At 46.4% G+C, this 24,306-nt stretch overlaps 1 protein-coding gene across 2 annotated transcripts; it reads left to right on the plus strand.

Moving 5' to 3' along the window:
• Positions 1-242: 242 nt before the first annotated feature.
• Positions 243-19,564, plus strand: ZNF606 (zinc finger protein 606). Of its 2 annotated transcripts, XM_036273875.1 has the most exons (7): positions 249-289; positions 2,033-2,138; positions 3,445-3,501; positions 3,989-4,077; positions 13,171-13,297; positions 13,543-13,638; positions 16,939-19,564. In XM_036273875.1, the coding sequence occupies exons 2-7, from the start codon at positions 2,108-2,110 to the stop codon at positions 18,924-18,926; spliced, it is 2,388 nt and encodes a 795-aa protein (XP_036129768.1). In that variant the 5' UTR covers positions 249-289; positions 2,033-2,107; the 3' UTR covers positions 18,927-19,564. The 2 variants fall into 2 exon arrangements, 1 of the variants encoding a protein (XP_036129768.1); XR_004961079.1 differs by lacking the exons at positions 13,171-13,297; positions 13,543-13,638; positions 16,939-19,564 and adding an exon at positions 5,907-6,185 and having other exon boundaries at positions 243-289.
• The last annotated feature ends 4,742 nt before the right edge of the window (positions 19,565-24,306 follow it).

Here is a 24,306-nt window from a genome sequence, read left to right on the forward strand (position 1 = left end):
AAACTGAGGGGTTACAGGGCCTGGACTTAGACATTCACACCCACATCTCTCCCCATTACCCAACTGGGCGGCGGTGGTGGGGGGCGGTCTAGGGGGCGGACAGTATCGCCCGCCTCGGACTGGAGCAGTCCCTGGATTAAGCCTCCAGGCACAGTAGCCTAGAACACCTGCCTTGTAGGCGCTTTAGCCCAAACCGGAAGTTTGTTTGCCAGAACTACCATACCCAGCAGCCCGCGCGAGTACGTCCGGGTCGGCGCGGGGGGAGCGGTCGCCATTGTCCGCGGCCGAGGTGAGGCTGTCGCCGATCCGGAGGGTCGGAAGGACGGGCGGGGAGAAGCGGCGCCGACCATTGGGGCCGACGCGGCACAAGGGAGTGTCCTGCGCCTGCCCTTTTCGCGCCGGCTTCGCATCCCTGTCCCTTCGGCCCGCAGCCCCTCCGCCTCCGGGGTCGCGGCCGCGCTCCCCGGCTGGACAGTCCCTGGCGTCGGGTCGCGGCCCCGGCCCCCGCCCAGCGCGTCTTTGTCCCACAGGCCGCGCGCGGGGCCGGACCCGGCTCGAAACAAAAGCCGAGCGCCCGCAAAGTCGCCTCGGAGGGCGGCGCGGACGGGCCCGGAGGGGGCGGCGGCAGCCGCGGACCAGGTGAGGGGCCGCTCGCCGGGCGTGCTCCCGGACGTGGCATCGCGTCGAGGCGGTGGGAACCCGGGGGGCACTCGCGGGGGGCGCCTCCAGGGCCGGTGGGGGTAAACACTCCCATTTCACCCCGGGCGGTCGTCTCGCGCCCGGGCCCGTTCGCTTCAAGTGCCCAAGGACGTCGGACGTGGGTGGGACAGCCCCGGGTTCCTTCAAACGCGCCGCAGCCGCGGGACTCGGTCAGGTTGCAAACCTGGGTGCAGGAGGCGGCTCGCCCGCTCTCGGTGTTGGCCCTGATCCCGGGGCTTTTATTCGCTGACCCGGAATCCGCTGAGCCGGAATCCGCTGAGCCCTGCCAGTTGGCGCTGGTGCCCTCAGAGGTCGCGGGATGGGACAGAGCCCCGCAACCTGCCCGGGTGGTTCCGTCGGTTGGAGCGTTGTCTTGTGTACGGAAAGGTTGCAGGTTCGATTCCTGGTCAGGTTACCATGGAAGGCAACCCATTCATGTTTCCTGTCTCTCTCTCTCTCTATCTATCCTTTCCTCTCCCTCTAAAATCACTAAAAACATTTTCAGGTTAGAGTTTTAAAAAAAATAAAGACCCGCAACCTGGGGAGTGGAGAGTGATCTAGGCCCCACACCAGGAGAAGACATACTTGGGCCTGGTAGGTCTTGCAGGTGGATGTTTTTTTTACATAAGTTAAAATTAACTGATACAGTGTACCGTTCAGTGGTTTAGTTGTAAGTTCAGAAAGTTGGACAGTTCAGCTCTTTGCAGAACATTTTCATCACCCTGGGAAAAGAAATTCCTGCCCCTTGAAGCAGTCCCACGCCCCTACTCCACCCGTTCCTCCTTCCCCTCGGTTCTAGGGAACCACTTATGTGTGATGGTTGCTCATAGATTTCACAATAATTTTTGTCAAATCAACGGAAAAGTTACTTGGGTGTTGTGACTTGGAACCATTGACAAATTTGCACCCTCTTATCCTGCCTGGATGTTGCTGTTTCTTCAGCTTATTCAGATCACCATTTTGCTCCAGAAATTCTTTTATTTTTTTCCCTAAGATACTCTTTTTTTAAAATGTAGTGGTTTTTTTAATTCTTTATTTTAGAGAGCAGAAGAAGGAGAGAGAGAGAAACATTGATTTGTTGTTCCACTTATTTGTGCATTCATTGGTTGATTCTTGTGTGTGACTTGCCTGGGGATCAAACCCACAACCTTGGCACTCTAACCAACTGAGCTACCCTGCCAGGGCAGCTCTTATGATTTTGACAAGTAAACTCTAATTTTCTGTACTGCTCTCTAGGACTCTCTTGTTGCTTTTGTAGCTGAATTTTCTTTTTTGTTCCCACTGCATCTTCTGTGTAAAAGGACCACATTTTTCTTTTTCACTTTGGTCATAGGTTTGTGTTGCAGTTGCTCTCCGTATTGCGCCCAAATCCAGTGCAGGCGCCTGCCTGGTTGATTCATCCGGCGGGATGGCTGCCATCAACCCGTGGGCCTCCTGGGGTGAGTCCACGTCCTACTTCTTCTGGGCCTTTCTTAGCCAGCAGTCAGAGCTGAGGGGTTGCGGGCTGAGGGCTTCTGGGGATCAGAAGGTGTCTGTTTTGGTACAGAATTAGAACTAAGTCAGATTTTTAAAAACCTGGTTATTGGTGAAAAAGACAATGCAGTTTTTATATGTTTTATAGTCACCTCCTAAGATGTTTCATTAGTTCAAAGAGATTTCGTGGTTATTCATGGGATTTCTTAGAAGATAGTCATACAGACATTCAGAATCCTGTATTTAAATTTAATTTAATTTTTCACTTACATATCATTGGCCTGTAATTTAAGAGCAATGTTATATATAGGGTATCCCAAAAAAAGTATACAGGGTGTCTGTAGAGTCTATTACATTTTGAAAATGAAATGTATTTAATAAACACTGGCATTATACTTTTTTTTTCTTTTATTGAATTTAGAGAGAAGGAGAGAGAGATAGAAATATCGATGAGAGAGAATATCGATTGGCTGCCTCCTGCATGCCCCCCACTGGTGATTGGGCCCACAACCTGGGCATGTGCCCTGACTGGGAATCAAACTGGCGACCTCTTGATGCATGGGTCGATGCTCTACCAGTGAGCCACACCAGCTAGACACACTTTTGTGTATATAGTTTTTTGGAATACTGTATATTTCATAGTAGTGTGATATCAATGGTGTGTTTTACCTTTAAGTGAGATTTCAAGTATCTGTCACTAAACACATCAAGGAAGTGTCTTTCTATTATTCATATTTTTTTAAAAATTAGATAACATTACCCAACTAGTGTGGCTCAGTTGGTTGAGCGTCATCCCATGCATCAAGAGGTCGCAGGTTCGATTCCCAGTCAGGGCACATGCCCAGATTGTGGGCTCAATTCCCAATAGGGGGCATGCAGGAGGCAACTGATCAATATTTTTCTCTCATCGATGTTTCTATCTCTTCCTCTCCCTTTCTCTCTGAAATCAGTAAAAAAAAACATATAAAAACTAGGTAGTGTTAAACATTTGATCAGATAATCTTTTCAGCTGCTTTATGGGTCCTATTGGTCATTTTTGTGTGGCCGTGACATACTGATGTATTTCCTGACAGTGACCCACCTGTGCGTTTCTGGTATATATCTAGCTTATTATGGTGGATCTTTTCACATGCTTTCAGGTTCTGTTTATGGAACTTTGTTATGCTCGTTAGTAAGACAGGTCTCCTTTTCCATTTTGTGGCTTTTGTAGTCACTAGGATTGGTGTCACAGTGCCTCTCCTTCCCTTGTTCTAACCTGGTCTTCTGGTGCAGGTGTCCTTACGGAGCAGTCCTGGGGAATGGCAGCTGTTGACCCGTGGACCTCCTGGGGTGGGTCAAGAGCCTGTGTTCCCATCGGCCACGTTGGCTTCCCTGGTGTGACCTCTCCCAGCAGTGACCTGTCATGGCCGGGGACCAGACCAGAGGAGCCAGGTGGGGCTTTAGGGCAGAGGGTTCTGGTCCAGCTCTGTCTGTGCAGGGGCTCAGAGCCTGCCGCTGGGGGAAAAAGTAATGGGGACACCTCCAGGGCAGGGTTCAAGAAAGTGAATGTGGTGATTCAGGCCCGGTGTAGCTGTGAACAGATGCTGCTTCTCAGAGACAGTGCCTCAGGGCAGGGGGCAGTGTGGGTACCTGTGTTTAGGCATATTCCTTATCTCCTAGCCCATTCCATCATCTATAAAATGAGGACGTGGGTCTCTTCCCTTGCCCCATTGGGAGGGCCAGGGCTGGCTCCCCCTGAGCACCCCAGGGGGAAGGATTCAAGTGGGCACATTTCTGGCAGGGAGAGCTGCTTCTATGCCTTTGCTTTCCTCCCCAGCTCTGTGTCCTCAGGACTCTGCGTGGCGTGTGCAGGAGACCCCTGAGGCAGGGAGCAGGGCCGCCGGGCTCCCTACAGCCCCGCTCCAGGTGAGATGGGGCTTTCGCTTTTCCCTGAGGGCCACCCTGTTCCCTGACGTGTCCAGTTTGTTCCCGTCCACCCCCATCCATGTGGTTTCTCAGTTTACAACAGCTGGTTGGGGCAGAGAAGGATCAGTGAGAAGTTTACCACTTCCTGAGCAGACAGGGAGGATGCTGTTTTCCAGGTTTCGGAGACTCACTGTCAGCCAGCCTATTCCCATTCCTGAGTTTGGCTGTGCTATGGGTTGTTTTGGTGGATGATGGGCTACCCCCTCAGTCAGCAGTTCCTCCCCTTTCCTCTTTCCATCTTCCCTCATTTATTCAGTGCTGGTCTCAGACTGATGTCTGCTGAGTGCTGTGCTTGCTGAAAGGGGAGCGAGGACACATTTGAACCCTATCCTAAGGAGCTCCCAGTGTGTTTCACTCAGCTTCTGAGGCCTCACGGCCTATCTGGTGCTGCACATGTGGTTTGGGACAGAAGCCTGAAACGCTTGGTGAGGCCCCAAGCCCTGGAGGAGCAGAGCCCACTGATGCCTCAGGAGGTGGGGCAGCATCTGCACAGAGGTCATGGGGCAAAGAGCAGCTGGGGTCCCTTGCTGTGTGGAGGGAGGCTGCCCAGGAGACAGAATGTACCTGAGCCAAGAGGATAAGCTAGATGGGCATGGTCTAGTGAGCAGGGCTCTGGCCTCCTGTAGCACCACAGTAGGGGCAGGAGCGGGGGCTGCCTGACCAGTGTCTGCGTGAAGACTGACCCCAGTTAGATTTCAGGGCACAGAGGCCAGGATGAATCCAGCTTGGCCCTGAATGTCTGCTGCAGAGCCGGGCTCCATCCTGGCAATAGTACAGAGCCTCAGGAGTGTTGGGAACAGGCGGTGCCAGGGTTCACAGTGTGGCTGGAAAGGTGTCCTTGGCCGGGGTATGGGGAGATGGGGACTGTGGGAAGCAAGCTGGCGTTTCAGGCTTCAGTGTGACCAGGGCCCAGGAGCAAGATCGGAGAGGTATGAGGGAGTTGAAGCAGGGGAACTTTGTAACTGTGAAGGACACAGGTGACTCCTGAGGGAAAAAGGATAGAGTTGATGATGTCAGAAAGGTGTCCTCTTCCTCCCCTCCTCATCAGAGGTAGCAACTCACACAAAAAAAATTGTTATAATAGGTTAAAATATTCACATATCACAAAGTTTAACTCTCTAAAATATATAGGTCAGTGGTTTTTAGTATGTTCACAAGTTGTGTAACCATCACCACTATCTGATTCTAGGACATTTTCATCACTCCCAAAAGAAACCCTAATGCCCATCAGTAGTCATTCCCCCAGCCCCTGGCAACCACTAAATTTCTCTATGTGTTTGCCTATTCTGGACATTTTATATAAAGGGACTCATACAATATATGGCCTTTTGTTTCTGGCTTCTGTCACTTAGCATGTTTTCAGGGGTCACCTATGTTGTAGCATGTATCAGTATTTTGTCTCAACTTCATGCCTCCCCCCAAATTAAAAAAAATTTTATGAAACTTCCTGGAGTTTACATGGTGACTGGTGAAAGGCATTGTAAGTGCCGCCTCATGTGCTAGCAGCTGCTGTTCTGGGCAGTGCAGCCCTGATCCCGTGTGACACGGAGCAGGAGGTGCTCGCCTGGCATCAGGACTCAGGAGGCCTTGCTGCGCACTGCTGTCATAATGTACAGTCTTCGCTAGATCCTGTGGCAGAGTCAGTAGTGAAGCTAAGCAAGGCCTAAAGATGGGCCCTGAATCAGTCTCTGGGGAACAGAAGTTAGTTGTAATAAAATGCTATAAAGAAGTCCTAATAACCACTGTGCTGCACTCTGCTCTTCATTTAGGTGAGGGTTTCTGAGAATTAGTAGAGTTAATGCTGAGAAAATGAAATGGAGAATTAAAATAACATCACCCTCCAATGTCTGAAGATGTGATTTCTGAGAACGAGCTCCTGGCCCTCTCCCCACACTCACTTTGGAATTTTCTTGTGGAAAACTCAAGACTTGAGTCATGTGAGTTTTGTATTAAGCAGGGTCTTCAGGAACACAAATGAGAGCTCCAGATCCTTCTCTTGTTTCCTCCAAATTAAATATTTCCTGAAATAAAGCATTCGCCTGTTGAAAACATCAAGTGCTGTCCTCCCTTGTTATCTGAAGAGTCTATTTTGGGAAATGTGTTGGATAGTGAAGTTTCAGCCAGTGGAGCCCAGGTCCCATTACATTGAGGAAAAGGGAAAATAATGTCCCAACCTATCTAAAAACCTCAGTCAACCTCCCCAAATACAGAAACTCAACCCCTTCTAACTTCCCGCTGATTTCTGCGCGATTGACATATGCACGGAAAACACCAGTAATCTAATACTGCACACCCATCCTTGGTTGTCTTGGGAATATGCACAATCTAGTTTCTTTTCTGCAAAGAACTTGCACTAAAATATTAATAAAGAGTGAAATTCATAAGATTGCAAAGAGGCCATCTTGAGTTTCCCCAGGTTCCACAAAGGGGCCACTGTCAGAACTCAGTTCATTCAGGAGCAGCTCCTTTAGACCAGCTCAGCACCCCCTGCAGCCTCCCCCAACCCTCCCATGGTTTAAACATGCGGCTGGTGTCTTAGGTTCCACAAAATTCCACAAGTGTACAGAGCAGCTGGAGCAGGAGTGTTTGCATGACTCTGGGTGAAACATCTTTGCAGTTCATCTTAGCAGATGATGTTTGGAAAGTGCAAGGTGTCAGGTGAGAGTTACCTGTGGATCTGAAGGGCTCCTTCCTGGGGCAGGGCCCTTGTCTGTCCTGCCCCTCACCTCAAAGTGTCAGATAGCAGTGAAACCTGCAGTTCCTCCCCTCACCCAGAAGGGCTGTTCTTGTCTCCACTCTTCACCATTTCCAGCCTGGCTTTGAATTTTTCTTTGCATCCCTGGGGCTTCCGTGAACTGTGGACCTTGACCTGTGGGCATATGTAGCTGAGGGGTCTTTTTTTATTTTTCCTTGCTAGTCCATGACCCTTCCAGTTTGATGTCATCTCCAATCGTGGACATACTTTAAAAATATTTTGACAAATTCTATAATTACTGAAGAGTAAAAAGTAACCAAACAAAACACAGTCCTGATCATTCCAAATTAACAGTTTGTTAATATTTGGTCATACTTTTTGTTTTCCTTTTTTAATACAGTCCCTGATCATTCCCTTCTCACCCTTCCTCTGAACAACTCATGGTGTGCACACAGCTAATCCATTTTCATTCTCATGCAGATAAACTAGACATAACAAATAAGACTTCCTTTTTCTTTTAATGGTTTTTATGCATGTAGCTTTTCTACAGCTCTCCTTGCACACTCAGTCAACGTTGAGGCCCATGCATGTGCTGGATAGAGGTCCGGTTGTTTCCTTTGCCCCGTCAGACGACTGTATTTGCTGTTCTACCCCAAGCTGTGTACACTCCTGTAGTTTCACTTTGTGCACATGTATGAGTATTTATTGAGGAATTTTCTGAATTTTAGGCTGTTTTCTATATGACCAGTGCTGCCAAGTGGCTCTCTGAAGAACCAGGGCCACTCCTCAGGGCTCCACGAATGAGGGCTCATTTGCCTGCATCTTTGCAGCCAGTTGGCAGTACTTCGTTTTTGGTAACCTCACCACCAGAAGAGTGGACTATTATAATTTGCATCTCTTTGATTACTAGTGAGGTTAAATATCCTCTCCATCTGTATTTCCTCTCTGTCTCTGCTCCATCCTTGATTTCTGCAGGTGGTGATTTACAGAAAGGTAGGCATTTTGCATGCCTTCTGGTCTTGATCCAGATATAAGTTATAGCCTCTCCCAGTCTGTAGCTTATCTTAACTTTGTGGTGTCTCATCACTCAAAAGTTTTTCAGTATAGCCCTGGCCAGTTTTTCTCAGCAGTTAGAGCGTCAGCCTGCGGTCCAGAGAGAACTGGGTTTGGTTCCCGCTAAGGGCATGTACCTCAGTTGCAGTTTGTCCCCCACCCTGATAGGGTTGTGCAGGAGGCAGCCACTCGATATGTTCCTTTCACATCAATGTTCCTCTCTCCTTCCCTCCCACTCTATCTGAACAGAAAATGAAAAAATGTCTTCGGGTGAAAATTTTTTTAAAAAGTTTTTCAGTATAGTTATATCAGACATATCTGCATGGCTAGTGTTCTTGTGTCTTTTAAAAGAAGTCTGTATTTTAAAATTCGCTTCTGTCTTTTTCCTTCATATTCTCTTTCTGGGGTCTTCTGTTAGATGGGGTGTGTCCTGAATGAAGTGCCATGTCTCTGATCTCTTTGTATTTCATGTCCTTTTCTTTGTTGGTGGGGGGAGCCTGGCCATCATTCTCAGCACCATGGAACTCTTTCCTGTGGCCTTCTGTTCCATGGTGGGCCACCTGAAGCAACTGCTATGTCTTCTATAAATTCTTTGTATTCTGTAAATTCTTTCCTGTTCTCTTAGAGAGCCTCTCTTCTGTCATCCTGTCCTGTTTTACACCAAAATCTCTCCAGCCTGAGACTCAGATGGGGCTGCTGCCTGGATTCTATGTCTTGGCTGCCGAGTTTGGTCATGTCTCGAAGGCTGCTCTGAACCGTCCATATTTACCAGGGAAGGGCTGTGAGGCTGTGTTTCAGAGTGAGGTCTGATTCCTGATCAGCCTCTCTCCTGACCAGTCTCATTTTAAGCTCCGTGGGCCTGGGGGACCAGAATCACCAGATCAGTTCTGCTTCCACTTTCCTGGACTCAGCTGACTGTCAGGCCACGGACACCCTCCCTTCTCCCCGTGTTGGGCTGAAGCAGTTTCTGCTCCTCCAGCATTGCTGCCCACACCACAGACCGAGTGGGCAGGGCTGCTGGTGGCTGCCCACGGCTGGAGTGGCTGGGCCTTGGGGGGGCAGCTGGCAAAGCTGTCCCGAAGACACACCTTCACTTCGTCTGTTTGCAGCCAGACTCCTGCCTTCACTGTATCCTGTAAGCCGAGAGCCCAGAGCCTCTCCTGGGGCCCACCTCTGCCGTAGTCCCTTCCGACGTGCAGTTTCCTGCGGCTGCCACTTTCACCTGCTCCCTGTCTTCCAGGACCCTGTGGACCATGTGCCAGTGACCTTCTCTTCACTGGCTTGGATATTTTTTTGCTTTCTTTTTTCTTTTCTATTTTTGTTAATCCCCAGCCGAGGATATTTTTTTCATTTATTTTTTATTTTTATTTTTTAGAGAGAGTGGAAGCAGGGTGGGGGAGTGGAGGTTGATGTGAGAGACACATCAATTGGTTGCCTCCCACATGTGCCCTGACTATTACCGGGAATGAACCTGCAACCCAGGTACATGCCCTTGGCTGGGAATTGAACCCACGACCTTTTGGTGCTCAGGCCATCACTAACTACTGAGCAACACTAGCTAGGGCTACTTTCTTTTTTTTTTTTTGCTATGTGCCCCTAGCAGGAACCAAATCCGGGACTCTCTAGTCCACAGGTTGACGTTCTAACCACTGAGCCAAACTGGCTGGGGCTGGGGCTACTTTCTTAAAAAAAAACAAAAACAAAAACAAAATCAAAAAAAAAAACCTTTTCCTAAATTTAGGAGATTTTTAAGCCCAAAGGGGACCATGAAACGTGTAGTTTCCTGTTGCCACAGTAACAGGTCCCCATAAACTTGACAAGTCGGAGTGAGGTGTTTGCGCTCCTGCTTGGAGCGCCAGCATCTCAGTGGGCTGCTGGGCTGCAGTCCTCCTGGAGCTTCCTCCCTTGGAGCAGCTCAGAGGCCATCCGCCCTCTGCTTCATCGTCACTCCTCTGCCTCCTTTACTGCTGAGGACCTTTGTGAGGAAATTGAGCCCCCCTGGCTAATCTCCCCATCTCGGTATCTTTTTTTTAGAGAGAGAAACATTGATTTGTTGTTCCACTTATTTATGAATTCATTGGTTGATTCTTGAATGTGCCTTGATCCAGGATAGAACCCACAATCTTGGCATATTGGGACGATGCTCTAACCAACTGAGCCACCCAGGCAGGCCCCATCTCAGTATCCTTAGTTACAACTCTGCAAAGTCCCATTTGTCATGTTAAGGTAACAGTTGCAGGTTCCGGGGATTAGGACGTGGGAGACAAACTGAGGCCAACCACAGATACCCATGTTCACCAGCTTCAGCAGCTGTCAGCTTTTGGCTCTGCCTTTCTTTCCATCATTTTTGATATACAACCTTTTCTTTTTGGGGGAGGGGAGGCCTCGATCAGAAGGACTTGGGCCCCCCACAAGCAGCACCGGGGAGTGGGTCTTCCAAACGCCACCTTTCCCGCACCCCACCTCAGGGCAGGGCTCTTCCCTGTCCTCTCGCCCTTACTGAGGGAATCCTGGTTAGTTTCTTTTCCTTTGATGACTGATATGCTTAAATTCAGCGGGTTGCCACGTCTGATCTCAGGTTGAGATACACAGCCTTTCCTTAAAAACGAGAGTTTTCAAGCATACTTCAGATTCATCATTTTACTAGTAAACACTTGTGTGTGCCCTGGCCGATTTGGCTCAGCAGTTAGAGCAGTTAGTGGTCCAGAGAGACCCGGGTTCAGTTCCCACTGAGGGCACGTACCTCGGTTGCAGTTTGTCCCCGGCCCTGGTTGAGTCGTGTGGGTGGCAACCACTCGATGTGTCCCTTTCACGTCGACGTTTCTCACCCTCCCTCCCTCCCTCCCACTCTATCTGAACAAAATATCAAAAAATGTCCTCAGGTGAGGACTAAAAAAAAACACTTGTGTGTGTTTATGTAAGAGATACCTACCTTTTAGAAGGGTCACAATATATTTTTGTCCTCACCCAAGGATATAAATTTTTTAATTGATTTTAGAGTGGAATGAGGAGAGAGAACTACGTGAGAAGCATCGATCTGTCGCCTCCCATACATGCCCTGACAGAAATCGCACCTACCACCTCTGGTGTATGGGATGACGCTCTAACTTGCTGAGCCACCAGCCAGGGCTAACAGATTTCTTAGTATTACCTAATACCCAGTCCATATTCAGTTTTCCTCACGTGTTTCAAAAATGCCTTTTTGCAGTTGGTTTTTTGAACCCAGGTCTAAACAAGGGTCACACATTGCATGTGCTTTGTCTGCTGAGAAACTAAGTCAGTGGTCTATGTGACTTGCCTGGTTTTGCCCTTGTGATGCCATTGATCAGTGTCCCAGCCCTTTTTCTACTATAAACTTTTCATATTTTGGCAAAGTGTACTTTGTAGGTGATGCTGGGTCCTCCTCCTGGGAGGTGTCTGTGGTAACAGAGTGTCTGGTTGTCTCATCTTCAGATGATGGATAGGTTCTCAGGGCAGGTGTCATCAGCTGGACCCTCTTGTCAAGTTCCCTCTCTGCCTTTCCCATGATGGAGCAGTCACTGATGGTCCATGCCAGTGCCCACTCTTTTGTCAGGGTTGCAGAATCTCTAACAATATTTTATTCCTTCTGTGCCTAATAGATGTGGTTCTTGTGTTCCCGTTAAAGTGTGTGTGTATGAATTCCACTGGGTCTTGGGAGGGGTGAGGGTGGGTTGACAGCTGCCAGGGTGGGCTCTGGGCCTTGGTGGTGGGTGGTGCCCTGAGCACTGCCTCCTGCTGGTCCCCAGCTGGGATCAGTCTGTGAACATGCACTGAGCTTGTACTCTGCATTTCTCTACCCGATGTCACATTTAAGTAAAAAGTTGGCATCACCCAAAATGTAGAAGCGGCAGCCATGAAGGAAACAGGCCCAGGCAGGTCTATAAGAGGAAACCCAAGAAACTGGCCTTGATGGGTCCAGGGTTGGGGCTTTTTCACCAAGGGAAGTTGTGGTCAGCACTTCAACATGCTTTTCAGAGTCAGGGAATCTTAGGAGCAGATCAGTCCTGTGCTTACCACCAGTCAGTATGTGAACGTGGAGAGGATCAGGGCAGGACAGAGAGACTGGCATGCAGTGTCGGCCCTGATCAGAGATGACAGGGTCAGGGTGTAAACCACAATTCACAGGGACAGAAAGACTGGCCATGAAGTAGAAGGGAAGAGATGCTGCAGTTGTGAGGGGTGGGTGGGGGGTCACAGAACTCGCTGAGAGGTAACACACTGACTCCAGGGGACCAGAGAGCCAGGTTGCAGGGGGAGGGGAGGACTGTAGTGAACAGATAGGCCAAGAGAGCTACCCCCCACCGCACAGCTTCTCCCTGCCACCACCACAGGGGAGTCTGCCCCTGCCCCACGCGGAAACGCCCACATACCTAAGGCTCATGATTGTTCAAGAGGACTGGAAGTGATGTGTTCACTGCAAAGTCAGACTCTGGTTATAATTCATCTTTCCTGCTAGTTTTCTAGTGAGTGTTCCTGGTTCTGTTTTTTTCTAAAATTGTTATTGTGGACTTTTTATTAAAACATTTTTTTTTCTTTATTGATTTTAGAGAGAGAGGAAGGGAGAGGGAGAGAGATAGAAACATTGATTGACCGCCTCCTGCATGCCCCCAACTGGTGATTTGGCCCACAACCTGGGCATGTGCCCTGACTGGGAATCAAACCTGCGACCTCTTGCATGGGTCGATGCTCAGCCACTGAGCCACACCAGCTGGACCATTGTGGACTTTTTAAAACTCAGACTGCTTTTGACAGTAGCTGTGACTGATTCTCCTTGGCTGCATCCTGTCCCACCCTAGCTCTGTTCTTTGGGACAGAGATGATCTGGGAAAGGAAACTTCTGTACTGTGGCCAGCAGGACGGTCTGTGTATGTTCAGATCACCCTTCCGGGTCCCAGCCCCAAGGTCTTTGGTCTGACCAGTGCTCATAACCTGCGTTCACTTGGTCCTGACCTCGGTGAGCATCTTCATCCCCAGGGAGGGGGTGTCGCCCTGTCCACACTAGTCAGTGTCAGTAGAATTGGACAAGAGTCATAGGAGAGTCCTGCTCATTCGCTATGGTTATTGTGGCCCAGAGATCTCACTCCCTATGAATCCATCCCAGAAGTTGGGCTCCTAGTGTGACCCTGACCCCCATCGGAATAAGGGTGATATACACTGTATTTCTCTACATTCTGTCTCCTCCCAGGGCTATCAGCTTCATTCTATCCTCAGACAACCCTGGAGGGATGGCTCCAGGCTGAGGAGGAACATGTGTGCTCTTTCAGGAACCAGTGACCTTCCGGGATGTGGCCGTGGACTTCACCCAGGAGGAGTGGGGGCAGCTGGACCCTGGTCAGAGAACCCTGTACCGTGATGTGATGCTGGAGACCTTCAGGCACTTGCTTTCTGTGGGTAAGGCAGGTACTGCCCACATAAATGAATGAAATTCCATCACAATACCTCTGTATTAAGGCTCATGGGGGCCTCCAAAGGGCCGAGATGATCTCTAGCCCTGAGATTCAAGGATGAAATTCTTAGTGCTTATAAAGCACGATGCGGGAGGGACCATGCTTATTCTGCCCAAGTGAGAAGTCAGGGAGGAAGAGGCATGGAGGGCTTTCCAGGTGACACACATCCATATTTTTCCTTGCGTGTAGGGAATCAAATCAACAAGCCTGAGGTCATCTCCCTGTTGGAGCAAGGAGGAGAGCCATGGTTGGTGGAGCGAGCATATCCTCAGAGCACCTGTCCAGGTGAGAGCGAGGGTAGGAGTGAGGAACCTGTCCTCAGTTTCCCCTTGTTTGAGAAGTGGACTGATTCCACAAGCTGTCACTTTCCTCAGACACCCTTCCAGATCCCTCCCAGCAGCTTTATCCCTGGTACTGAATCAGAGCAGACATGGCCACCTTTTAACAAGGTGAACTTCGTAAACTACACTTTGCCCACCTCGCCATCCACTCTTCTGATGTCTCATAATCTCTGCTGTGCATTGCTCTCCGACAACTTCTCATTTTCTAACCTGCTTCTTAATTGTTATTTATTTCCAAATCTGTAACCTTTTGCCACAGACTCTTTTTCCAAAAAAACAAGAAAAAAATTTTTTTTATGTAGGTAATGTATTCACATGGTGGAAAAAATTCAAAGCTATATAAAATATGTAAATTGAAAAAAAAACAACCTCATTTATACACCCTCTGCACATTATTCTTACCCTCGAACACAGACGGATGCACACACACATATGCACACACATAGACACACACAGGTAACCAGTTTTTTGTTTTATTTTGTTTTTTATCCTCACCCGAGGACATTTTTGCATTTATCTTCAGATAGAGCAGGAGGGAGAGAGGGAGGAAGAGAGAGAGAGAAACATCGATGTGAGAGACACATCGACTGGTTGCCACCCACATGACCCAACCAGGGCCGGGGACAAACTGCAACCGAGGTACGTGCCCTTAGTGGGAACCGAACCTGGGAGTCTCTGGTCCGCAGGCCGATGCTCCAACAGCTGAGCCAAACCGGCCAGGGTCAGTTTTTTTTTCATTATGAATTTTTGAGTACTTTTATTAGTGATTGCCCTATACATTATGATTAACATCTTAATTTATAATCATCTATTTTGTATTAATATCTATTTAACTTTGACAGTATGTGAAAATTTTGTTTCTGTATAGCTCTGTCTTCCCCCTTTTATGCTGTTATTGTCACTGATTACATCTATACATTGTGAGTCCCTCACCATGGACTTATAATTGTTCCTTTATGTAGTGTTTTTTAAATCAGATAGCTCAAAAGAGTTACAAACCAAAAGTGCATTGCTGCGTTGACCTCTGACCTCTGTAGTTATCTTTTTTGGTGTTTATTTCAAGTTACTGTCTGGTCCCTTTTCATTTCTTTCTCTCTCTCCCTTTTTTGAAATAGAGTGCTTTTTTATTGATTTTAGAGACAGGAAGGCGGGGCGGAGAGGTGGGGGGAGAGAAAAAGAAAGAAAGAAACATCAATCAGTTGCCTTCCATACTTTCCCCAACCGGAGATCAATCCTGCAACTACGTGCCCTGACCGGAATCGAATTGGCAACCCTTTCGGTACACAGGACGATGATGCTCAACCAACAGAGCCACTCAGGCCTAGCTTATAGGGCAGGTTTGCTAGTGGCAAACTCTCTTGGTGTGGTTTGTCTGGGAAGGTCTTGATTTCTACATTTTTGAAGAATAATTATGCCAGATCCATAATTCATGGTTGAGTTTTTCTTTCTGGCCCCCATGGTTTCTGATGAGAAGTAAGTTGTTAGTCCTAGGAGGACCCTTGTCTGGGATGAGTTGCTTCTCTCTGGCTGCTTTCAGGATTCTCACTCTGACTCTTGCATTGGCAGTTTAATTATGACATGTGTGCATGTAGTCTTCTAGAGTCCCAGGAATAACCTGTTCAAGGCCCCTGTGAACATCTCACTCCTCACTGATCCTGTCATCATTTTGGTTTGTGTACTGTCTACCCCAACTGTCTCAGACAGTAGCAGCTTCAAAACATGGCCTGTAAATGTCTGGCAGACAGCTGCTCCATAGAAGCTTTCAGCACGGTAGTTGTTCCTGAAAAGCCTTTCATGTGAGGTCTTCCGGGAGCCACCAAACAAGTCAGATGATGACTGTTCTTTCGGAATGAGGCTTTGAAAAGTCTAGCTTTGTTCTGTTTCATCTAGTACTAGAAATATAGACTGTTAGTTTCCAAGGCTACTGCTCAGTTGGGCAGCCAGAGATGGCATTCTAGGATCAGTTACGATATCACAAAGCTCACTGTTGAGAAAAATCCAGCCTCTTTTCTAGATTCAGTTCTCCAAGGGTTGCTACAAGGCTTTGGTTAACGTATATAGAATTCGGAAGAAATTGATTCTGCCAGTTTTTTGGTTGCTTTTATTGAGGGGTGAAATTTCAGAGGTCCTCAATTTGCCATTTTCACTGACTTCTTGCCCCAGATAAGCACTTTCAGTATTTCTGTTGTATTTTTCCAGAATTTCATTGTACAACTTCAGGCATGTAGTTGATTACTTTTCACCTTCCCAGAGGTGGACTGTGACACACTGTTCTGTATCTTGCTGGGGTTTTGTTTTTTTATAGAGTGGGATGGAGGGGGAGAGAGAGAGAGAGAAGAGAAAGAGAAAAAGAGAGAGAGAGAGAGAGAAACATCAATGTGAGAGAGAGATAACCCTGATCAGGGCCAGAGACTGAACCCTAACCAAGGTACATGCCCTTGACCGGAATCTAACCCATGATTCTTTGGTCCATGGGCCAACGCTCTAACTTCCGAGCCACACTGGCCAGGCAATCTGGCTGTTTTTAATTTAATGATGTACCATGACCTCTTTCTGAGTCCTGAAGGTGGACATCTTCCATCCACTCTAAAGGTGTGGGTTTTGTGCATTTTCACCATTTGCCCCTATTCAGATCAGAAACCTTCTGAGGGCTCATGAATTCTGGGAGTTTTAACTCTCCCACCCTCAGTGCTGTCCACTCTGTTACCATCTCAACCGTCTCCTCGATCTCCATAGAACCAGGACTCTCATCTCTCCCTTCTAGACTGTTTCCTCATCATCCTGATGTATGTCCCTGGTACAAGCATTCAGTGAGTCACCTGAGCTGGAAATTGAGAAATCATCCTGATTTTCTGATTTTCCTCTCTGACAAGTTATGTCTTGCCCTTGCCTGTGGGGCTCAGGTGGTTGGAGCGTTGTTCCATGATGGGTATAAAGCTGGATGAGAATCGTTTGTTTGGTCAGTGAGTTGGTCACCTACTATTTTCAAAGCATTCAAAAGTGTATGAAGATCATTTTCTAACCTAGTATTCAGCACACACTTCATATTGTGGTTAACTACTTTTGTTCACTCTTCACTATTTTCCTTTACCCTGTTATGATCTTCCTCTGAGTTACAAGTCTATTTGAAAAAAAGTTCATACTTGCCTTTTCAGTAATATGGACAAAACAATTCTACCTTTTCCACTCTGTTCTTAGAAATTCTTTCTCTATGCCCTTACATCCTTTTTTCTGTTTATTTCAGAAACGGTGAGAAATCCTGAAAGCAAAGCTTTGATCCCAACACATAGTATTTCTAGGGAAGAAAAATCCCACAGCATGAAGTTGGAACGATACTTGTGGGATGATCCTTGGTTCTCCAGGTTAGAAATTTTGGGATGTGAAGACCAATTACAAATGTACCACATGAACCAGAATAGAGCTATGAGACAAATGGTCTTCATGCAAAAGCAAGTACTGTCTCAAAGAGGCTCTGAGTTTTGTGAACTTGGGGCAGAGTGTAGCCAAAGTTTAAACTTTGTTCCATCTCAGAGAGTTTCTCAAATAGAACATTTTTATAAGCCTGATACAAATGCTGAAAGTTGGAGGTGTAATTCAGCCATAATGTATGCAGATAAGATTACTTGTGAAAATAATGATTATGACACAGCCTTCTACCAGTCTGTGCAACCTATTCCCCCTGCAAGGATGCAAACTGGAGATAATCTTTTCAAATGTTCTGATACTGTTCAATCTTTCAATCATTTATTACATTTTGGTGATCATAAGGGAATGCATACAGGAGGAAAACTCTATGAATATAAGGAATGCCATCAAATTTTTAACCAGAGCCCATCATTTATTGAACATCCAAGACCACATATTGGAGAAAATCAGTATGGTTATAAAGAATATGAAAATATCTTTTACTTCTCTTCCTTTATGGAGCATCAAAAGATTGGTACTGTAGAGAAAGCATATACATACAATGAGTGGGAGAAAGTCTTTGGGTATGACTCATTCCTCACTCAGCATACAAGCACTTACACTGCAGAGAAACCCTATGAGTACAATGAATGTGGAACATCTTTCATCTGGAGCTCTTACCTTATCCAACATAAGAAAACGCATACTGGAGAGAAACCCTATGAATGTGATAAATGTGGAAAAGTTTTTAGGAATCGTTCAGCCCTTACTAAACACGAACGGACTCACACTGGAATAAAACCCTATGAATGTAATAAATGTGGGAAAGCCTTCAGCTGGAATTCTCATCTTATTGTGCATACGAGAATTCATACAGGAGAGAAACCTTATGTATGTAATGAATGTGGGAAGTCTTTCAACTGGAACTCCCATCTTATTGGGCATCAGAGAACTCATACTGGAGAGAAACCTTTTGAATGTACTGAATGTGGGAAATCTTTCAGCTGGAGCTCCCACCTTATTGCCCACATGAGAATGCATACTGGAGAGAAACCCTTTAAATGTGATGAATGTGAAAAAGCTTTTAGGGATTACTCAGCTCTTAGTAAACATGAAAGAACTCACTCTGGAGCAAAACCATATAAATGTACTGAATGTGGAAAATCCTTCAGCTGGAGCTCCCACCTTATTGCCCATCAGAGAACTCACACGGGAGAGAAACCCTATAATTGTCAGGAATGTGGCAAAGCATTCAGAGAACGCTCAGCCCTCACTAAACATGAAATAATTCATTCTGGAATCAAGCCCTATGAATGTAATAAATGTGGAAAATCCTGTAGCCAAATGGCTCATCTTGTTAGACACCAAAGGACTCACACTGGAGAAAAGCCCTATGAGTGCAATAAATGTGGGAAATCCTTCAGCCAGAGCTGTCACCTTGTTGCTCATCGGAGAATTCACACGGGTGAGAAGCCCTATAAGTGTAATCAGTGTGAAAGGTCCTTTAACTGTAGCTCTCACCTGATTGCTCACCGGAGAACTCACACTGGAGAGAAACCATATAGATGTAATGAATGTGGGAAAGCATTTAATGAGAGTTCTTCCCTCATTGTACATCTGAGAAACCATACTGGAGAAAAACCCTACAAATGTAATCATTGTGAGAAGGCTTTCTGTAAGAATTCTTCCCTTATTATTCATCAGAGAATGCACAGTGGAGAAAAACGCTTTATATGCAGCGACTGTGGAAAATCCTATAGTGGTCACTCTGCCCTGCTTCAACACCAGAGGAGTCACAGTGAAGAGAAAGTCTGTGAATTGAACTGATGAGAGATTTTCTTTTATTGGACATTTGATAATGCATTGAAACAACCTCTATAAGGAGTTGTTTTTAGTAAGAGTTCAGTAAGACTCTTCCCCTTACTACTCAATAGAAAATATCTTCTTAGAAGAAACCTGTGAATGAAAAAGAATAGAGTAAAGCTTAGCAGTTACATAGCCCTTATTTAACTTCAGATAATTACTTCAGTGAAGAAATCTCCAGACTCCTCTCATGGTCCACCAGGAATTCTACTTGAGGAACTTGAATGTAGGGAATGGGACATCTGTTAGTGAGAGATCTCAAGTATTTGTGGATCAGAGTGCATTGCTAAGGGGAAAACCTTGTGTTAGGAAAAGTGTTTCAGCTGAAAATACACTGTTTTGCATTAAGGTGGAGTATTGGTTGGGAAGCTTTACAATTACATTTTGTGCATAATTATGGAAATACAGATTTTGCTATTATAAGGGGGAGGGTCTGGGTGCCCTTTAAGGAATAGAATATGGAATACTAAGTCTGAATTTAAGAAAAAAAAAGTATTGAATGGGGTATTTACTGATCATCAAGATTAACCTTAGAAAAGATTAGTATATGAGATTACTAATGGTGGAAAGTTTATTGCCTAGAAGTATGAGACTGGTGTTGTTGGGACAAAAAGTGACACCTAATAACACAGTGTGTCAGTGTCCATGATTTACTCATTACTGTATACATGGACATTTGTTTGTAATTTGTTTTATGCAGTCACTATAAGTTATAATCGTGGACACTGTATCAGAATACATAACCTCAAGGAATAACAAGGACACCAGAGTTGTATATACATACCTACTGTAATATCTAAAAATATATATGGATAAGGACTGGAAAGACCTATGATAAATGAACCCAGTTAATTAAAAATAATTTTTTAAGTTTTATAAACACAGCACTTACCATGTGCTACACTTTGTTTTAAAAGCTTTTCAGTTATTGTGTTCAATCCCCTTAGTTCTATGAGGTAGGTACTGTTATTGTCCCAATTATGCAAATGGAGAAACTGAAGCAAAGATGTTGAGAAACTTCCCTAAGGACATAGGTAGTAAGGCGTGGCACTGAGATTGTTCGGCTCCAGAGTCCATGTTTTTAACCACTGTGTGTGCTGACTCCAGTGATTTTCCCCCCTAACTTTTATTGTTGTTGTTGTTATTGTTCAATGTTTCTATAGTAGATATTTGATAATAAAAATCAAGAAATTCCTAAGTAATGAGAACTAAAGTTACCTGGCTCTCTGTCCTGAAGGATTTCTGGTAACATGAACACTACGCTCCCTTTGGAATATGAAGTTTGGATTGGACATTCAGAATCACTGCATTTTCTGGAACCTGAGTTCCCTGGAATTTCACCATACACAGCCCTGAGGATTACAGCAGAGCAGGGGCGGGAGGACTTCACAGAGGTGCAGACAAGTCAGAGGAATGCTCTTCAGTGGGTTTAGAATGCCCCTCCCATGGCAGACTGCAAGACAGCACTGCACGTGGGCACATTCCTCAAGGCATTCCTCAAATTCATGTTTATATTTTAATTTCTCCAGATAAAAAGATTACTTTGTCACAGAGAGGATTTAGGTAGAAAGGGCGCTAACCAGTTCCAGTAGATTGAGGAAGTCTCTGAGTGCTCACAGGGAAGAGGAGGCACGCTGAGTAGGAGGACTTCGGTGGCTTCTCTCCAGTTCACAAATATTTCCTGTATTTCTCTAAATATTTTCTGTAGGGGTATAACTAGGGGCCAGTAGTCCTTCCTGGAGAGGCTTCAAGGGTATTGGTTAGAAGTCCAGGGGACAAAAGGTTCATCTAGGTCATGACTGCCCATCAGTTGAGAAACAGTGGCCTCCTGGTGTTGTGGGATGTTCACCACCTGAGTCCTGTCCCTGGAACTTCCACAGGTATGTGGTATCTGATTCCCTTACCTTTCAGGGCTTACTTCATACTGTCCACCCCGTAAGTGTTGCAGGAGTGGATTCGAGTAATTGAATGTATTTCCCGTGTGATTTGTGTCAAGACCCTTGAAGAGAATAGAGTTAGCAGTATTCTCTCTGTTCAAGAAAGCAGCCTAATGTATCAAGAGTCATACTGCCAATGCGTGGGTATTGTGTTTGAATGCCCAAAGTAACACACTTTAAGTGAATCCAGATTCTCTGATTTAGGGACGGCAAAGGAATTCATCCATCGTACACAATATCACACATTCATCCTGGCAGGTTACTCTATATAACTATATTATCAACCATATTGTCTTTTTAATTTTTTTAATTTTAGAGAAACATCCACTTCTTGTTCCACTTATTTATGCATCCATTGGTTGCTTCTTGTATATGGCCTGATTGGGAATCAAATCCGCAACTGTGGTGTATCGAGAAAGTGCTCTAACCAACTTAGCTACCCTGGCCAGGGCAGGAGAGAGATGTTCTGAGAAATGCATTGTTAGGTGATTTTGTCATCATGCAAACATCACAGTGTGCACTTACACACCTACATGGTACAGCCTGCTATACGCCTAGGCTGTATGGTACAGCCTGTTGCTCCTGGGCTACCAACTGCGCAGCATGTTACTGCGCATAATACGAGGTTAACTCAAGAGCAAGAGAAAATTATGCGATTAAGAGACGTGGTAAACACAGCATGTATGAGGCTGCTGCTGGTGTTACGCAGCACACAGTTCTACAGCAAACTTCATAAGAGTGCACTAAAAGAATAATAAAAAGCCCTGGCTGGGTGGCTCAGTTGGAGCATCATCCTGATATGCCAAGGTTGTGGATTTGATCCCTGGTTATGGAACATGCAAGAACCAACCAATGAGCCCTGGCCAGTTTGGCTCAGAAGTGAGGGTGTTGGCCCATGGACCAAAGAGTCGTGGGTTGGATTCTGGTCAAGGGCATGTATCTCAGTTGCAGTTTAGTCCCTGGCCCTGGTCAGGGTCATGCAGGAGGCAACTGATTGATTTGTCTCTCTCACATCGATGTTTCTCCCTTTCTCCCTTCTCTCTTCCTCTCCCACTCTATCTGAAGATAAATTGAAAAATATCCTCAGGTGAGGATTTTACAAAAAAAATAATCAATGAATGCATAAATAAGTGGAACAACAAATTGATGTTTCTCTTCCTTTAAAATCAATAAAAACATTTTAAGTAATGATAAAAAGTATAGTATAATAAAAACAAATGAGTGACAGTCATTTATTATCAAGTATCATGTACTATATATGTATGTGCTAATCTAGCAGGTTTGTTTATATCAGTATCACTACAAACGTCACACTGCAACATTAGGATAGCTAATGACGTCATTAGGTGATATGAATGTTTCATCTTTGTTATGATCTTAGGAGATCGTTGTTGTACATCCATTTGGTGTGTTGTTAACCAAAATGTTTTCTGGTGCTGCACTGTTACTAGGAAGACAGGCCTGCCTACCTAACTTCCCAAGAGCTCTGCTTGCTCCAGTTTATTTACTGGATGTTACTCCTGTCTGGTGAATAAACGGCTGGACTGGGAGGTGGTGAGCACATTTTCCTTTTTAATCCTCACCCAAGGATATTTTTTATTTTTTATTTTTTTATCATCCTCACCCGAGGACATTTTTCCATTCTTTGTTCAGATAGAATGGGAGGCAGAGAGAGGAACAGAGAGAGAGAGAAACATCGATGTGAAAGGGACACATCGAGTGGTGCCACCCGCACAACCAACCAGGGCCGGCGACAAACTGCAACCGAGGTACATGCCCTTAGCGGGAACCGAACCCGGGTCTCTCCGGACTGCAGGCCGATGCTCTAACCGCTGAGCCAAACCGGCCAGGGCGGATATTTTTACATTTACCATCAGATAGAGTGGGAGGGAAGGAGGGAGAGCGAGAGAAACATTGATGTGAGAGGGACACATCAACCGGTTGCCTCCTGCACAACATGACCAGGGCCAGGGCCAAACCACAACCGAGGTACGTGTCATTGACTGGAATTGAACCCACGACTCATTGGTCCGCAGGCCGACGCTCTAAGCGCTGAGCCAAACCAGCCAGGGCGAGCACATTCTTTTTGAGCTTGGTGCAAACTGGACAGCACCATCATGTGGGCACTGCTGCCTCAGTAGATACTCCAAGGCCCCAACACTGCCAGGGGTGCAACACCCCAGGTGGAGGGCAGAGAGGCCATCTTCTACAACTGACATGTAAGTGCACGTAAGTAAGACTTTGAGGGTGTGATCTAAATAGCCCATTTATAGTAGCCTGAACAGGATCTTAAGTTCCAGGACACTCATGGGACCAAGGCACTCGGACATATGTTGAGTGTATACTAGTCACTGAAGTCACAACTCACCCGCACTGGAAACAGTGAAGGGGGTGTATGGGTGGGGACAGCAGTGAACTCCAGGCTTGTTCAGGAATCAGGTGAGAATAGTAATGACCCAATAGGTGAGACTGCTGGGCAGTGACTTGGGGAAAGATACAAAGACAGAACCAGAGCAGGTAAATGCTGCAGTTCAAATCACTACTCTTAGTTCACCACAAGGGAATAGTCACCCAGGGAAATGGCTTGTATGCTTGTTAGTTCATGCACTCCTGTGTTCAGCAAATGGTCTGGGAGGGGCTGCTGTACCTGGAGTCATGTGCCACTCTGTGCACACCCTCAGGAACCACAGTCATGCGTGAGATGTTGCATCAGCGAGGACAGGTCAGGGTGTCAGAGCCACAACAGGCAGGAACAGGTGTCGGGGGAGCACACAGTGGAGGCACCACAGTTGGATCAGGGAGGCCTTCGGGAGGGGATGCCACTGCCTGTTTCTGTCCACAGCCAGAGTGCAACCAACCACCAGCCATTTCCGTTGCTCTGGGATGTTCTTAGTGAAAAAGAAAACACGCACTTGCCTTTCAGTTCAGAACATGAGACTTCAGCTCTGGCCAGTTGACTCGGAGGTTAGAGTGTCAGCTCGCCGACTAGAGAGTCCCGGGTTCAGTTCTGCTAAGAGCACGTACCTCGGTTGCAGTTTGTTCCTAGCCCTGGTTGGAGCCGTGTGGGTGGTGAACAGTCGATGTGTGTCACTCACATCAATGTTTCTCTCTCTTCCCTCCTCTCTCCCTCCTGCTCTGTCTGAAGATAAATGCAAAAATGTCCTCAGGTGAGGATAAAAAAAAGAACATGAGATTTCAGGTTTTGTTCAACAAGAGGAGGTGGACACAGTTCTGCATTGTGGACACTCTGCTATGGCGTCAGCAAAGGGTGGGGTGGGCCCAGGCAGGAGAATCTGGGGAAAGTTGGGGAGACAGATGAGGGGCCAGGTCTGGAACCAAAAATAAGAAGCAAGGAACAGGAACAAACTCTGCCTCCTCATCAATCACTCTGCTCCCTGAGGGCCGGG

This window comes from Molossus molossus, unplaced genomic scaffold (assembly GCF_014108415.1).
Source record: "Molossus molossus isolate mMolMol1 unplaced genomic scaffold, mMolMol1.p scaffold_m16_p_21, whole genome shotgun sequence".
In the NCBI taxonomy this organism is placed as follows: domain Eukaryota; kingdom Metazoa; phylum Chordata; class Mammalia; order Chiroptera; family Molossidae; genus Molossus; species Molossus molossus.